At 35.6% G+C, this 17,427-nt stretch overlaps 1 protein-coding gene across 2 annotated transcripts in view; it reads right to left on the bottom strand.

Moving 5' to 3' along the window:
- The window catches only part of SLIT2 (slit guidance ligand 2), a 354,964-nt gene that overhangs the window by 109,604 nt on the left and 227,933 nt on the right, over positions 1–17,427 (bottom strand). For both annotated transcript variants that reach the window (XM_059381673.1, XM_059381682.1), the window contains exons 7-9: positions 14,295–14,366; positions 11,516–11,679; positions 9,233–9,371 (exon numbers count right to left, since the gene is read on the bottom strand). In XM_059381673.1, the coding sequence (XP_059237656.1) occupies positions 9,233–9,371; positions 11,516–11,679; positions 14,295–14,366 (375 nt within the window). The remainder of the gene's footprint in view (positions 1–9,232; positions 9,372–11,515; positions 11,680–14,294; positions 14,367–17,427) is intronic.

The following is a 17,427-nucleotide window of genomic DNA, read 5'->3' as shown; positions in this document are numbered from 1 at the left end:
GAGTAAGTTCTGAGGACCTAATATGCAGCATGGTGATTATAACTAATAACACAACACTGAGAGTAGATCTTAAGTATTCTCACCATATACACACAAAAGAGTTAACTGTGTTAACTATTTGAGGTGACGGACATGTTAATTATCTTGTTCTTGACAATCGCTCCACAATATACACATTTATCAAGTCATCACATTGTACACTTTTGATATATACAATTGTATTTGTCAGTAATTCCTCAATAAAATTGGGGAGGGGAGGAAAGAAGCTGGGAGAAATAGTAATAATTTTCTTATCATGAACACATATTCTTAAAAACGGACTGTGTATATAATGGATAGATGTAGCTTTTTAAAGATAATTATTTTAGTATTTCATTAATAGCAATTAAAGATTTTCAAGATACACATATGAAATTGAAAATTCTGCCAAAATAAGTATGAGAACACTCTAATATTAGTGAACTCAATAATGGCTTACAGAACTACAAGTAGAGCTGAATCTATAAATCTATTTTACATAATTTATCTTTACTATTTTGCTGGGGAACCATTTGAGCTGCTGTAGGCATCACACTAAGCATGGCTACTGATAACGAAGAAAATGAGATGTTTGTTCTGACAGAACACGATAGAGATCTTTGTTTGGTATACTGAACAATGAATTAACTCTACATTCTGTAGGAAGATGAATTAGGATGTCTTCTTCTGGGTGCTTACTTCATGATGGGATGGTAATATGAAAACTGAAGAAAATACCACCCAAAAACCCGAGGAAATAAAAATAAGGATGACCAACATTTGCAGGAACAATTTCTTTTATATCAAATGACTACGTATCTTATAAAATATATTGTCAGAAATCCTACCATTTTGTTTTTCTAATCGTTAACTATGTTAGCACATAATCAGAACTGAAATATTGATTTATGTATATATTTTAACGATAGCTTTATTTTGATGATGAAATTATTTACTGACATTTCTAGATGAAAATTCTATTACTTGGTAGAAGAAAACTAGTTTTTTAAAATGAGATTTGGGGAACACATACCAAATTTCTGCTATTGGAAGAATCTCAGAACCAAAGAGATAAATGTACTTCGAATTATCTTCATCAAAGTAGGTATGTAGAGTAATAGATCCGTATTTGAAATTAGGTTTGTGTAAAAACACATAATTATTTTCTACATTACAAAAGTATAAAAGTTTTCCACTAAACTTTAGAGACTATATAGCTCCCTACATTCTGTGTCAGTAGGTCTGAAGCAAGCTTCTTTATAATAAAAAAGGTCTTAGCCACAATGCAAGATGATTTTTTTTTAAGGTACTAGGTCATAAATGTTTCTACTAGACATACACTAGGAGAGTGCTGTCACATCAGTTAGCCTGCAAAGCACAAAACTGTAAATATATACAATTTAAAGCCAATAGTCATCCTATATGCTAGCTAATTCTGTTAGTGGGTCTGAAGTAAGAAAAACACAGGGATGTGTAAAACAGCAAAATGCAAATGAGTGCTTCAGTCATTAACAACTGCCCTAGTAAAACTATCAATTAAAGTAGAACTGCTTGAATTTTCACTCTTATAATACTTTCTTAACTCTATTTTCTCTTGCACTTAAGAACCCTTAAGTTGGATGTATCTCTAAATTTTTAAGTATTTTCATAATAAATGCATGCATAGTGAAAACAATGTTACTTTAAAATTAATCTACTTTTAATTTAGCATGGCAAACTCAGACTAGGGACTATTTCTTTCTTCCATCACACATTACATTAAAAATGGTATCATTTGCTTTATGTAGATAGTTTATGTTGCCTAGATAGTATAGTCAAGGTAATTTATACATACTATAAAATTAGTTGAGCTGTATGCTGCATTTATTTTTAAAATTTATTTTCAAAATTTTGACATATGAGAAGAAAATCAGCCAATTACACAACATGATAGCTGTCCTACTAGCTGAGACATTACTAAGTGCATGATAAATAATTAAAAGGTCACGCTTAAGTTCACAACTCTCATAATAATTTAGTATAGAATGCGTGACTTAAAAACATGTTAATCAAATTGCACTTTAGTTTCCCTACCTATAGAAAGTCAGATGACTTTGACCTACAGTACGTGGATTCAGTTTGGCAAGAATTATTCATTAGAATTAAATATTCAAAAATTTGGAAGGGGCAAATATAGGAATAGTCTGCAAAATGGTTAAATGTATTTGGGAAGAGTGTCCAAACAGAAATGGAGGAAAAACAAGCACTTTAGAAGTTATATTCAACATCATAAATGTAGGTTGTAATAAGATAATAACATTCAAGAGCCCCTCTTTTCTTCCACTTCTTTATGCATGCAAGTGATCCAGAGGAAACAAAAGAAGTAAAAGTACTCCCAAACCTCACCTCTAGCCTCCATTATTTGAACCTCTTTGAAAGAAATTTCTTATTGCTGGCAGAGAAAAAGCAGACCAGTAGTTTACACAACGATGAGCTTCCTTTCCGTTTTACCTATTTGAATAGGATGCCTAAGAAAATGTATTACAGCTCCCGAGAATTTCCAATCCATCTCAAAAAACATCGAAACAACCCTCAGAAGACCTGGGCTAAGAACTTTGCTACCATCTTTTCCCTTCCGATAATCTGAACTTCTCCCTGACCACAATCTCTAAATAAATAAAAGAATTGCATGGTTTCCAACTTCTGAGTCCTAAACAAGGCAACCAAGAGTGAAGGCAGGAAGACATTAAGAATAAACAAGATAGGGCGCCTGGGTGGCTCAGTGGGTTAAGCTGCTGCCTTCGGCTCAGGTCATGATCTCAGGGTCCTGGGATTGAGTCCCGCATCGGGCTCTCTGCTCAGCAGGGAGCCTGCTTCCCTCTCTCTCTCTCTGACTGCCTCTCCATCCACTTGTGATTTCTCTCTGTCAAATAAATAAATAAAATCTTTAAAAAAAAAAAAGAATAAACAAGATAGGGGCGCCTAGGTGGCTCAGCAGTTTAAGCCTCTGCCTTCAGCTCAGATCATGGTCTCAGGGTCCTGGGATCCAGCCCCACATCACGCTCTCTGCTCAGCAGAGAGCCTGCTTCCCCCTCTCACTCTGCCTGCCTCTCTGCTTACTTGTGATCTCTCTCTCTGTCAAATAAATTAAAAAAAAAAAAAAAAGAATAAACAAGGTATACTAAATGGTTACAACCCATGTTCTTACTATTTTCCATGATTTATGGAACATCTGCATAATGGTTGGAACAGGTGATCTGCCACGAAAAATCTATAACTAGATTGAAGAGAACCAAATGTCTATTTTACAACAATCCATCATCTCATATTCAAAATTTTATATCCAGAAGTGACTTAAGAAATTAATTCTGAGGATGTGATATACAGAGAATCAATTTGCTATTAATAATTCTGTTGCCATGGGCCAGATCCTGAAGACTTGCCTCAAGCATTCCATCTGTAGGAAAAGAAGGTTTTAACCAGCAGAGTTCAAAACAGCAAAGTGCTGGGAAGATCTCAGGTGGGCAATAGCCTCTTTCTTCTATACTTTTTCTACCTTATACTATACATGTTCTATTTTTCCCTCTTTATTGCCATTAGTTTGTGTTCCTTTGTCACATGTTCTGTTTACCATGAAGAATGGAGGCTTGGAGGCTCTCCAGAATGTGCGCACTGGACCCCTGTACTTGTCCCCAACACTAACCTTTTTTGCATCCCCACTGTGCAGTGTCGGTGCAAAAATGTCAAGGAAAACAGACCTTCCCTGAGTTTGCAGTCTATTCAGGGTAGTCTGACGTTAATCAGAATTTCAAATTACACCGTGACAAGTTCTATGCAGATGAAATCCAGGGAGGATGAGAATATGTGACAGAGGACAGGAGAGATGACACTATGGTAGTTGTAGGCAGAAAGTAATATGAAACAGGTCTCAGTTTGGTACACATTCTTATCTTTCAATGCCTGTCTTTTTGATAGTCCTTCTGTGTTTTCTTCATATATAAGCTTCCCAAAGCTTCTCTTGTCCTGTTTTTCTGAGTATCAGCTCTTGTGGTTTTTTCAATTCTATCTTCTACAATATCCCAAGAAGCCCATGCCCTGTTAACCTTTTTTTTCTTCTTTAGTTAGATCAATGAAAAAACATGAACTCTAGAATCAAATAAATCTCAGACTGAGGTCAGTTTAGCCACTTCATGATTGAAACACTTTAAACAAGATTTCTTAACATTTTTTGACCTCATTAAGAAAATAAAAACACAAAAAATCAGCGGACTGAAATTGTCAGTCTTTGAGGGATTTGAGCAAATGCCTATAGGCTTCATTACTAAAGAAATAATGGCCTTAGAGAAAGAAGTCATCTAAGACCTATCTGTAGGATGACTGAATCAATTAATGTATCTAAAGAAGGAGGCTACCCATTAGATACTGGCTGGATTAGCCCAGAACAGAGAAAAAAGGGGCTCTCAGACACCTGTCGAGAGTAGAATCCAAGCCAGTATGGGGAATAGGCAAACTTAACGACTGAATTTTAAGTATTTATAGTCCATTTTAGCTCTTTCCATGAACTATCCTACTAACAAATTTTTCTCTTACTTACTGTGTGCTTAAAAAGCACCATTTTTTTTTTTTCCTCCTGGGAGAGAAAGTGTTGTTCCTTCAATTTTTATTTTTAATTTTGTTTACTATAGATCCTTTTATTATTTTTATAAAAATTTTTATTTGTATTTTAATTAGGCTCTATGTCCAACATGGGCCTTGAACTCACAGCCCTACTCAATAAAAACTTATTTTATATTTATCATCTGCTTATTATGTGCCACATAATAGATTTGTTGCTGGGTATTCAGTGGTGATCAGAACAGAACTAGTTCCTGCCTCTGTCTTCAGTAGAAGCTTCATGGCACATATATGGCACATATATGACAAGCTTATATATATAAACATATATAAACAAAATGTAATAGGTGCAATCATAATAAGATTCCTAGCCTGCAAATGAGATGACAGATCCTGGAGCATTGTACAATCCCCTCAGGGTGATGAGACCTCTTAGAGAAATACACCAACATTTATCTAGCTTATGTTCCTGCATTAGTTTTCTTGTTGTATTTGACTTCCATAAATACCTACATCAAAAATCAATGAGAAGGTCACATGATATGAGTACAGCATCCAACACTCTTGGATAAATGTCAGTCTCTTCCTATCCCTTTTTTCAATTCTAACTTAAAAAAAACATTTCCCGTCTATCTTAACAATACTGTTTCAGCAAGTACCAGAAGTGTGAAATTATGGTTGTAAGCACAACGTAGAAGAAAGGAAAGGATGAGTCAAATTTCTCTACCTAGAATAACAGGCAGTAGATCACTCCTACTTGTAGTACTTTTTTTTTGTTAGATTATATTATGAGACGGTGGCAGGAATAAAGGCATGCCACATACAGAAGGAAATCAACTCAATAGCACTGAATGAATTGTCTGCTAAATTGTAGTAAAGAAATTCTACTTATAATTTATGGTAAAATTCTGATTAAAACTTATTTGAAAAATATGGAGGGAGCTTGTAATTTTCAGTTCATCATGTATTAAAAAAACTGGAATCTATAAATATGAAAAAAGAAGATGTTGTACAGCTTTACTTCCACATTTTATGAATCTGATGTTCTTTATACTAATAAAAATAAAAGAGTAATAAAAGAAATGAGTTACTAAGCTAGTCTGTTATGCCACTATAATGAATGGTAATGGGGTATTTTGTTGGAGCTGAAGATCAATATGATTTATTACCAGATGCTCTACTGATAAAGCTGATAATGTAATAATCAGAGAAGTGAAATTCACCTAGAGCTTCACATATGTTGTCATCTCTACTTATAAATTTAATTTATTGTAGCTTTATCTGATACACCACCTCCTCAATACAGGCAAACCCAATGGGACATTATTATTTAGTATAACTTTTATGTTACTAAATTTCAAGATAATACAAAATCTATAGAGCATACAAAATAGAAGAAACGCTCTGTTGTAAAAAATGAAATAGACTACATGAGATAAACTACTTTAAATGTCACACATTGCCTTCAGTCTGTTATATCTACAACTCACTGTTCTTTTGTCAGCCGACAGCAGTGTTTTGTTCTTTCTTAAAATCAGGATTTAATCTACCCACTCCTGGGTCCAGGACGATGGTGCTCCCACGGAGACCTTACTAACTCTCTCTATTCTCATCTCTCTCTAAACCCACTGTCTCCGAGTTCCTAATGATGGTAGTTTTTCTGCATCTTCAAATCAATCCAGGTCTGTCCTTTAGAGTGACAACTGTCTTTTTTCAAAACACTCTTTCTCAGCCAAACTAAGCCTCCCCTCTCACGCTAGCCCTTTGCTCCTCTTATTTCTGTTGGCTTTCTCTTCTATCACCTCCTTTCTATTCACTATTTCATGGATTTAACCACCAACTTTTATTTTACAATATTAATTTCTCCAAAATCTTTGCCTCAAGTCTTTGTCTTGCTTCAGGTTACTATAGTCTGTATTATCTGATCACCTCTAAAAATCCCACTGGCACCTCAGGATTTCACACATTTTGTTCACTACCATCTCCTTTCCCAGATTTTGTCCTGTCCTTCAGCTTCTTACATGCAATGATACAACCACCACCAGTTCCCCATCCCTCATACTTGAAATTCTGGCATTATCTTGGGTTCATTTTTTTCTCCATTAGTCCCTCGTTTCACCAAATGCCCAAACCCATGAATTCTGCTCCTGTATTAACTACCATTCTTGCTTCCACACCATCATCCCCACTGCTACTTAGCTCCTGCTTTTATGACCTCTTTCCTCTATCAACATGATAGCCACCTAAGGAGGCCTCATGCCTGGCAGTCTGTCCTTTTGCCAATCACTGGCACACAGCTATCAGATGAATTCTTTGAAGATTCAGATGAAAACTCCAGATGAAACTTATATTCAAATGCATTCCAAATAAAGATTTAGGTCCTTATACTACACAAGGCCCTCCATGAACTGGTTCCAAACTACCTTTCCACTCTCTTGGCTTCCAAAAGATATACCGAGCTCCTGTTTGGTTGTGTCTTACATTTCCATTCTTACTGCCAATGTTTCTGATGTTCTATTCATTTTGAAAGCCCCCTCCTCATTTTGGCATTTCCATTCCCTACCCATCCTTCAAGGCCTACCTCAAATGTTACGTCTTATACAAAGGCTTCAATGATGGAGGTATCTCCACTTACTGAATGACTATTTATTAAGCATGTAAAGCTCTTCGTGTGTTATTTCATCACAGATTAACAACAACCCTTAGTTTCTGAAGAGAAGAGAAGCTCACAGAGGATACACAACTTGCCTACAATCTCACAGATAGTGAGTGTATAGCTACCTTGAACTTCATTAGTTTCTCTCTTACACATGCATTAATTTGTACCTCATTTCATAATTTTTAAATTGCATTAAAATTTGCCAGTCACTTGATGGGAAAATCTCTGAAAAATTCATGCTGCCTTTCTTATATTAAGTGTTTACTTAATAAATACTCTTTGGATAGAAGAATATACTATTACCTGGGGAGGGGGTTTGGGGGGAGGGGGGGGGGATTATGGACATTGGGGAGGGTATGTGCTTTGGTGAGTGCTGTGAAGTGTGTAAACCTGGTGATTCACAGACCTGTACCCCTGGGGATAAAAATATATGTTTATAAAAAATAAAAAATTATTTAAAAAAAAAGAAATCTTTCTATATCTTCCTACTACTTAATTTATCATATATTACATATATTACATCTTCTGACTAAGACAAAAGTCTTTCATTAATCTGTGGCCCTAAAATTATACAGGGATGTCTTTTCTGAGGCATTATTTTCCATGATGCCCCAACATGCACCTGTTACTCTAATTAGGTAGGCTCAACTATGCAATCTTTAAAACATCATGCTCCCCACCACCTTTGTCTCTCATTCCTTATGTTTCTCTTCTGTGGAATGCCACCTACCTCTTCGAAAACCATATATTATTCTTTTTCCAAAGGTCAGCTAAAAGATACTTATAAATGCCTTTGATGAACAAAACTAAATTTTGCTAATAATATTATTATGTGCATACATTATTTCATGTCTGTGTCAAACCTCCATAGATTCTAGACTCTTTACAGATGATCATGTTTTATACTATAAAGTTCTAAGCATATTTTTAAACACCTATTAAATACTTTAAATGATGTTAGTGGTCTTGTGGATTAAAGTTAGTCTCATATAAATAAAATTAAAGCAGCCAATGAGCAAAAAATTAATAGTGTTTGATAATAACTTAATTTTTGTGCCTACTACATAGACTTATACAAAGTTAGGCTTATTTTATCATTTCAACCTAAAATGTCCAAAACTATGTATTTAAACTTTAAGAATTGGCCTCTAAAACAATAACATGATAGGCTGAGCAGTTAAGGATTGCTGTCTTAGCTAACGGATATTGAAGTAAAGATTTTTCCCTAATGCTTACTTCTCAAGGTGGGAAAAGCAGTTCATTTTACATCTTACATGACCTTGTTTTACCTACATGACTTATATTTGGCAAGAACAAATGCACACAGCCGTTCTATACAAAATGAAGTACTTCGTCAAGTCAACAACTTTTGATAGAGATAGCCACTGCTTACATAGGTTAAATGCTCACTAATTTAAAACTCTTGTATTTTCTGACTTTATAATTTTACTCTTTTTATACTTTCTGGCAGACTATACGATAGTTCAAATGAAATAATGAAACTGCATTTTAAAACCCGAGGTCTTGAGGAGGCAGAACATCATCTCATTATCTTGATTCTATAATTTGTTTCCCCAGTTTGGTCCTCCTAATATCTCCTCCCTTCAAGGTAAACTTGGACAGGAGGGGCAGATCTACAGACCCCAATGGTCAGACTATGTACAACCACACTCTTATTTTTCCTAAATACCCTAATAACACCTTCCCAAGAAAAGGACAAGTAGGATTTATCCTTTCAAATACATTCCTCTTCATTCTACTTATGTTAAGAAAAAGAAAAACGCTAGCACCTTCAGCACAATATTTCATTAAGCAGAGTCAGGCTCAATGTAATTCTGGAAAAATTATTCGTCTAAACTAATTGATCCCATTGGCCTTCAAGAAACACAGAATCTCTAAAGAAATTCACGGTTTGGGTCACTGTGGAGGTGGAGAGATGAGAGGAAATTTCAGGGCACATACATTTCTGTGATGGTCTCTGGCAGATTCGTGGGAATCTCCGTGAGACCTTTCCCACGACAGTCTACGATATTGTTGCTACACGTACAAGCAGCTGGACAGTGCAGAACACTGCAAGAAGGAGCCATGAAGGACTGCTGACCTGCAAGAGAAACAAACAGCAAGGTTTTCCTTCCTGAAACTGTGAATAGTGAAACAAATGAGCTTATCTCCAACAACAGAGCACGTTCTTTAACAGAAATACATGTCTCTAAATATCTCAGCATAAAATTGGTCCTTGAGTTCTAAGATATATTTTAGGCAGCATGCATTTATAGTTCTAGGTCAACACTCAGATGAAGCAAATGAGATTCTTAAAACTAATTATGAAAATGATCATTTTTCAGACTTGAAATAATTGTTAAGAAAGGCTAACCTCAGACCTGAAACTGGAATTTGATTCAAAACTATTCTGAGTTCCAAAAAAAGCAGCAGTTTCAGACTAACCTAGATTTCATTTCTGATAAACTTAAATAGAGTTTGGTCTTTATTAAACTTAAATAGCGTAACTTACTCTACCTTCAAAAAAAAAAAAGGAAAACAGTAACATTTTCCTCTTGTAAGGTGTAACTGTTGATTCTAAAAAAGTAATCGTGCACCAATAAATGTGGGGAAAATCAGATCTTTCTAAGTTAGATGTCTTGAGAGGTTCAACATTTGTGCTTTCTTTGAAGTTATATAATTACAGAATGGCATGTTACAAATTATCATAACATGCCATTCTGTAATTATTAATCTAGACAGTTCTTTTATTCGGCTTGGCCTGGTCTACAATGTTAGCATTAACTGGTTACCTGCAGGCATATATTTTTACTACTCAGTATTTGGAAACAAAACTGTTTGGAAATGAGCTTTGGCTGTTGGAATGACAAACAACAGAATGTCGGTCGTATTGTAGTAATGGGCATCTGCATACACTTGGCTACTGGAACAAGGGGACAGCCCTCTCTGATCTGCAGCGAGAGGGCCTGAGCAGTCCTGGATGCCAGGAAGATGCTGCAAACTCTTTACTAACCCAAGCCCTCTGAACAAGCTCTCAAACTTTACAAAAAATAGTCTCAGTCTAAAAAAGAAACGTGAACTTGCCTTCTTCCTCATCTAGAAAACAGGAAGGGAAAAGTGAAGAGAGAAAAAAAGTGGTTAGTAATGAACTGTTAGTCATTGCATTATTTAATTTTTTAAAAAGCAATCAGACCTGAAGAGAACATTCCCATTCCATGACATTATAAGAAAATTTTGTCTGGGTTGTAAAAAGTCTGGAAAAGTACATAAAAAGTTCTAAAAGACAACACTAAATCAGAATCTTCTGCTAGTACTTCTTGTGCCTCCTTTAAGGAACTATTTGTGACGCATTATATATATTTCAAAATTTTGTGTTATTGTATTTTGAACAGGCACTTCTGAAGAAGAACCAGCCCTGTATTTATAAAATAAGATATATGTCAATATGTATCAGATACTATTAACATATTGTTTTATAAATAAATATAAATATAAACATAAATATCTATATATATGCATTGGTAATCTGCCTAGGTTGAGATGCCTGGACTCAGCTGTGTGATCTTGGATAAGGCTACTTAACATCTTTTTCTGAGTTTTCATCTCTTGTAGAATGATAATATTACATTTCACTACAGTCGTGATGAGGGAGGTGAAATGAGATACATATATGAGAAATACCTAGACTGGAGCTCGAACGTATAGAAAGAACTAAGTGAATGTGACTTCCTGAAATTTTCATATAGGCTGTGCCTTATTTTCGTTTCCAGATTTTCATCCACTAAATCTAGTCCTTTATCTCTTAGAGTACACGTGAACCACTAGTATTCACGAAAAGTATATTGTCAATCTGCAACTACAGTCGAGCTACTTTTTAAAATTTCCCAGCAGGTATCCAGGATTAACCATATTTCCAATCATTCACAGAAAAGTAGACATACATTATTACTTAACAGGAAAATAAGCAGCACACAGAATTAAAGTCTAGGAATTTCCTAGAGGTCCCCAGGAGTGAAAATTGAGAAATCCTCCATCCTCACTTCAGAGGAACCTGTCCTTGCCAATCACACACATCCTAGAACCTATTCTCAACAGCACTAAAACAGAGGACGTCCATGGAGTGATTAGTGCACGACGGCACGCGTTAGTGAGCAACACAGAAACCCTGAGAGCATGCATTCTCCACAGTTCTCCGACACGGCAGCGTAAAATCAGACGACAATGTAAAGGTTCTTTCTCCCTTACCACTGCAGACAAATTCGCGTTTTTGCACCTCAGCTACGTTATGGCCCCGCAGGTGGGAGGGTCCCATACACTGAGTGTAGAGACCCACCCGGGGCCTCTGGCGCAGCCAGTCAGACAGCCAGGCCAGGTGGCAGTCGCAGTAGAGATTGTTTGAGTGCAGTCGACTAGGGAAGAAAGAGACAAGTTTAAAGCAAGAAAAACAGAAAACGGTTACTTTGAAAATTGAAAAAAAGAGTCTTCATAATAACCTACAGCTTTATTTCTTAAAATATCAGTAGACAAAGCTAAGGAAGTCCCGACCTAATTCGTTTTCTCAACATTAAACTGGTGTACAACTGCAGAATGGAGTTTCTCTTCATTTACCTCTAAGCCAACATCCAGAAGCTTGAACATGACCATAAAGATGATTTCCTTATGTTCACTCAAAAGAGTAAAAAGAAACAGAGATGTCCAAAGCAAATTGCTTTGCAGTCCCAACATACTGACAGCAAGTTGGGGTGGGGGGGGGTGGGGAAGGGGAGGTGAAGGGTGGGGCAGGGGTGGGGGTATGTTCATAAAAGTCACGGCTTCCAGTATGAAAGATCCCTTAGTCCTGCTGTTGTTAGTTTCTGGAGGAACTGCTGGCAAAATCTTTTTAGCAGGTCACTTTCGTTTTTTGCTGAACAAGATAGAATAATAATTCAATATAAAACACTTCTTTCATGTCCCTATTCTGATTTCCTTCTTTTTGTTTAATAGCAGAAAAAGGGATTAGCTGCTTTTGGCTCTTGGGACCCTATCCTCAAAGAGCAGGAACTGAAATGAAAAGACATACATGGCTGGGAGTGAAGGAATTAAGTGAGCCCCCCTCTCTGTGTTGGCAGGAATCCACACCAGACCATGGATCCATTCCAAGTGGCAAATAGCACTTTTCCATTAATAAAATATCAGACAAATGTATCCACTAAATTAGGTAAATGACTTCAAATTGGCTTTTATGTTTTCTCAAACTAAAGAAAAGGACATCCAAAGCTATAAATCAAAGCATCATTTCCAGAATCATCTATGACACAGTAATACCATTTTAGTCCTTTTTAGCTGATGTGCTCAATTCTAACCCAATAACAGTAATGGATATTAAAACATGGAACTCGGTCCAGAAACATAATTGGACCATAAAAATGGAATTTTTAAGTAGCAGTGATAATACAGAATAATGAAACAACCAAAGCAAGGGAATTTCAAGTTAGATGACTGTTTTACATTCTCCTTGAGCCTGTAAGATATGGAACAGACTGTCTCGCATCAAAACTTAGACGGCCTGCCCAGAACAAAAAGCTACATTTTGCGAAAGCTGGGTGACCTCCAGCTCAGTTTGCTTGGAAATCAGAGTGGCATCCTTTGGAAACCACGAAGCACACTCTACCTCATTGTTCTAGAAACATTTTCATCTGAATCAAGCATGTTACAACGATTCAATTCCGTGTGCACAAATTTGAAGTGAGAAAAGAACATAAAACTTTAAAACCCTGATTAGCAAAACAAACTATGATGGATTTCTATAGGAAAATAAAGCACACTATCAAAAAGGCAGATGACAGATGTTTCCACATTCTCAGTGGCCTCATTTTTGCCATTTAGGAGCCTGTTCACTTCACATTTTAAAAAATTAGCTAAAGTCAATGGTTAAGCAACGAATTTCATCAAATATAGTCTTGGGTGAACTGGTCTATTCACTTGGTCAGGTTAGGCACATCAAGAAAACGGAATTTATGTTATATCTGCATACTTTCAGAATTGCTTTATTTTGTTAAATCATATTCCAAAGAAATGATAATGATGTGTTGTATCATACACAGAGCACCATATTTTAGTGACCAAAAAAAGGACATTCAGATTGGTACTATCCAAATCATTAAAAAGCTGGCAATTCAAATGATTTTTCATTAAAGAGAAAAAAATAAATACAATATATTTCCAGTTATCAACTATTGTAAACTGCAAATTATTTTGAAAACCCAATCAACATACTTAAAAACACCCACTTAAAAACACATTTGTTTTTTTCAAGAAGTTCAATGCTTTACTTATATTTCCCACTATTTCTCACATGTTGTATAAATAGTATTTTTGAGGCCAGGGTGATCCCTAATCTGAGTTCAAATGAGATTTATCTCTGAAAATGCTTTAACTAACTATCCCACTTAAAGGATTAATTTGCCTCCAAGAGGAAAACAAAAATAGCTGCAGCAAATACATTATGAGAGAACAAGTTTTTACCATCTAAAATATTTTAATGTTCATCTTCTGAAAAGATATTTTTAAATTCAAATGCTGCCACAACCTTAGTTACAGAAAGACTGGAGAGTTATGCTGTAATTTTACATTACAAAGAATGTAGGAGATCCAGTTCAGCTTTATTAGGTCTGCTTGTTGTACAGTAATAAAATCATAAAGATTTACCATTTATCATTTCTGACAGCCAATCAAGGAGTCTTACATTTCTTAATGAAATGTGACCTCCACAAGAGCTCTAAGTAAACGTCTCTCTCTTCCCCAACTTCCCACGATGCATATCATTGAAAAGAAAGCTTTCATGTTTTTAGAGTGATAGTTCATGTTTTTAGAGTGATAGTTCGTTTATTCAAATATCACATCTAGCACTTTTTAAAAATGTGGTGTTTTCCTTCTCTACCCCGCAATGAACTCATGATTCTGTTCTTTGTTTACAAAAAACAATACTTTAGGGGAACCCTTAATTGATTAAATTGACCTTTAGATATATATTGTGGCTACTTACAAAGTCCTAAGTTTAGGCATGTGGTTGAAACTTGCGACAGAAAGTCTAGTAATGTTGTTATTGTTGAGAGTGCTGTAGAATAATTAAAAAAAAAGTTAGACATTTCAGGTAATGCAAATTCATTGGTCATCCTATATATTAATTGAGAGACAATGCAATTATGTTTATGCAGGACAACTACATGGTAGAAAGGTAATAATATAAGGAATGCCCTATATGTTAAACAAGACAATAAATAAATGTTATACATCAACATATTTCTATGCTTTCAGCTTTATCAAATATTTGTGAGAGATTTCTTATATTTTTGACTAGTCACATGTTGCCCTTTGCACCATGTGCATGAATAAGTATGTATTTATGACACTGCTTAAGGAACTAACATGAGATATTCAACAGTCAGTAAAATCGGGCAGCTGGATTTCCTTAGAGGGGCACTGTGTGTAATTAGTATCCGTAAATGAAGATATTTGAAATCTCCCAAAGAGTCCTGCTAAGTATTCTTTACTGTGGACATTGGCCATTCTGCTGTTTAAATTTGAGTAGCAAGAATGATATCTGCACTTGGGATTTGCATTGAATAGGGATAAAATGTCAGGCTGTAGCAGTTTATTGATACATTCTAACAGTTCTATGTGGCAGGCACGTATCTTGTCCTTTGCTTACTGTGGTGTGATAGTGATCACGGTTTCTTGATGCTAGAGTCAGGAAGATGGGTGGTCAAGGCAGAGATGGCGAAAATAGCATAATTCTTGCTTGTTTTAAGTTGTTCCTACTTTTCCCCTAACACAGGCATTGTTTGTTATTATTTTGACTATTTCTACAATCACCAGTAACAGTTCATTCATCTAGTATTTCCTAAAGGGTTTTTAACATTAGGGCAACATGGAATGGTATAAAAATAAATCAGGCATAAAACCTGTCTTAAAGTAGCATATAGCTCAACTGGGGAAATGAAATACACAAATTATAAAAACTTAGAGTTAATAAGGTTAAGAAGAGTGCCCCCCACCCCCCGCCCTTCAGAGAAGTCTGTTTATGACAAGAAATGGACAAGACAACTACCCCAGGGCTGTGATTGTGCAATGCAAAGATGGAAAACAATTCTCGTATAGAGAAAACAGCATGTGGGGTAAGGAAAGCATGCAAGCCGCTGACAGAGGCAAGAGGAAGGGCTCAATGACCAGTGGATACCATTTGATAATGGAGACAGGTCTGAAGTAGACTTGGTGAATTCTCTTGCCAGTGTAAGCCAGGCAGGGAACATAAATGGAGAGAAACAGGTTGTATATACAGTAACAGGACATAGAATGAGGACAAGAGATGGAGAGGAGCAGGCAGAGAGCGGGGGATGAGGAAGACTTTGGTAAGACAGCAATGATACTCTGTGCTATAGCAGCTAAAACTCAGCTCTGATGCGTTGCTGCTCTGATGTAATGGAAGGCTGCCAAACAATTGGATTTTCTCAGGAGAAGCCAGAAATGGGAAGTTTTGTCTTTATCCCCCCAATTTTTAAATAGTGGCAACAAATTCAGATATTTCAAAGAGTCCATGGACTGAGTCTGTTTGGACTGAGCGAGATAGGTTTGTGAGGCTACTTCTGGCCAGCTGGAGGATGCAGTTGTTAATGGTATGATTTGGGGTATTCAGGGGGCACTTAGACTTCTAGGCAAAGTAGGGCACAGTAGCTACAGATCTACAACAGGCAGACTTTCTTTCCTACCCAGCTTTGCAATGTATTGAATGATAGAAGAATTAATCCAAGTGATTTGAATTAAGTTGCATAAGAAAAAGAAAAAATAAAACACTTTATGAAGGACCTACAAAGCATTGAATTGGTTGGTTCATGTTATCTAAAAGCCTGTAGCATTTTTCTGTGCTCAAGTGAAATGAGATTTTTTTTCAAACGCCATTAAAATATATCCTGATGTTTGAACTAAAAGGTTTCACTTCTCAAAGGGATTTGCTTTCAAATAACCCCTTTTCCCACCCTCAAAATTTATGCTGACTTTATATGGCTAAAATCTTTAGAGTACATAACATACTGAAATGTGACTTCAGGGATAACATTTTTTTTTTTTAAAGTAATTCACTTGCAGCAGACATGCATTAATTTTGAACTATAATTTCTTACGATTCCATACAAAAGAGAGTTTTCATTGAATGCTGAAACTGCTGCCAAGTTTGGAGTCTTTTATCAAAATGTTACTTTGCATAACACAACTGAAGAAATGTTACCTTTCTTAGTATTTTTTATTCAGTATTGATGTTGGCAAAACAATATTGATATTGATGCCTGGTAATGGAGCAGTATGTGGAACCAATGAAATTATTTTAAACTTAGTAATTAGTATGTGTTAATTATGTATGGTGTAATGTATTTTTTATGGTCATGATCAATTCCTACAGTGAAACAATGCAAATTTGTCTATTATACTTCTTTATTTGTGAACACTTTCTCCTATATGAGAGTGTATTTCTATCTTCAACTTCAAGATTTTCTCTTTGCAATGAGAATATATTCTTGTACAAAGGATAGCTTTATGTGTAAGCACATAAATGTGCTTTATGTGTAAGCGCATAAATGTGAGTCTTGGTAGTCACATAGGTCCTCTCAGACTTAGCTCTTGATTTATTCTTTTCTTATTCCCTTCATGCTCAGGGTAGTATTTGGCAGAGAGTCTGGTATTTTATGGATATGAACCTCTACATCTCAATTAAATAAAATTTTGCTTATTTTATGGAAAAAGAACAAAAAATATAAAACTAGCAACCTAAGGAATATATTTCATTTCTGAATCTGCTGTCCAAAGAAAGAGAAAACACCAAAATAGAAAACAAAATAGTTCCAATGTTATTTTTGTGATATCTTCATATTAAGAAGATAAACTTTTTTAAAATAAATATTTCTGAATCGTGTCAATCAGAATTCCACAATTTGCTAAGGTTTTATGAACATACACGTGATAAACTGCCTACCCTTGCTTTCATTTACCTGGACTTTCCCTTCTTAAACTTTATTTACTCTCCAATACCTAATAAATATCTTAACAAATTTTCATCAGTGGCCCAGGATGATTACTTCCGTTTTTTCCTGTTTTGCCTCAATGTAATCCATATACTCACAAATGGC

The sequence above is a fragment of the Mustela nigripes genome, chromosome 1, assembly GCF_022355385.1.
Source record: "Mustela nigripes isolate SB6536 chromosome 1, MUSNIG.SB6536, whole genome shotgun sequence".
NCBI classification, from domain to species: Eukaryota; Metazoa; Chordata; class Mammalia; order Carnivora; family Mustelidae; genus Mustela; species Mustela nigripes.
This window is presented reverse-complemented; position numbering and strand designations above follow the sequence as displayed.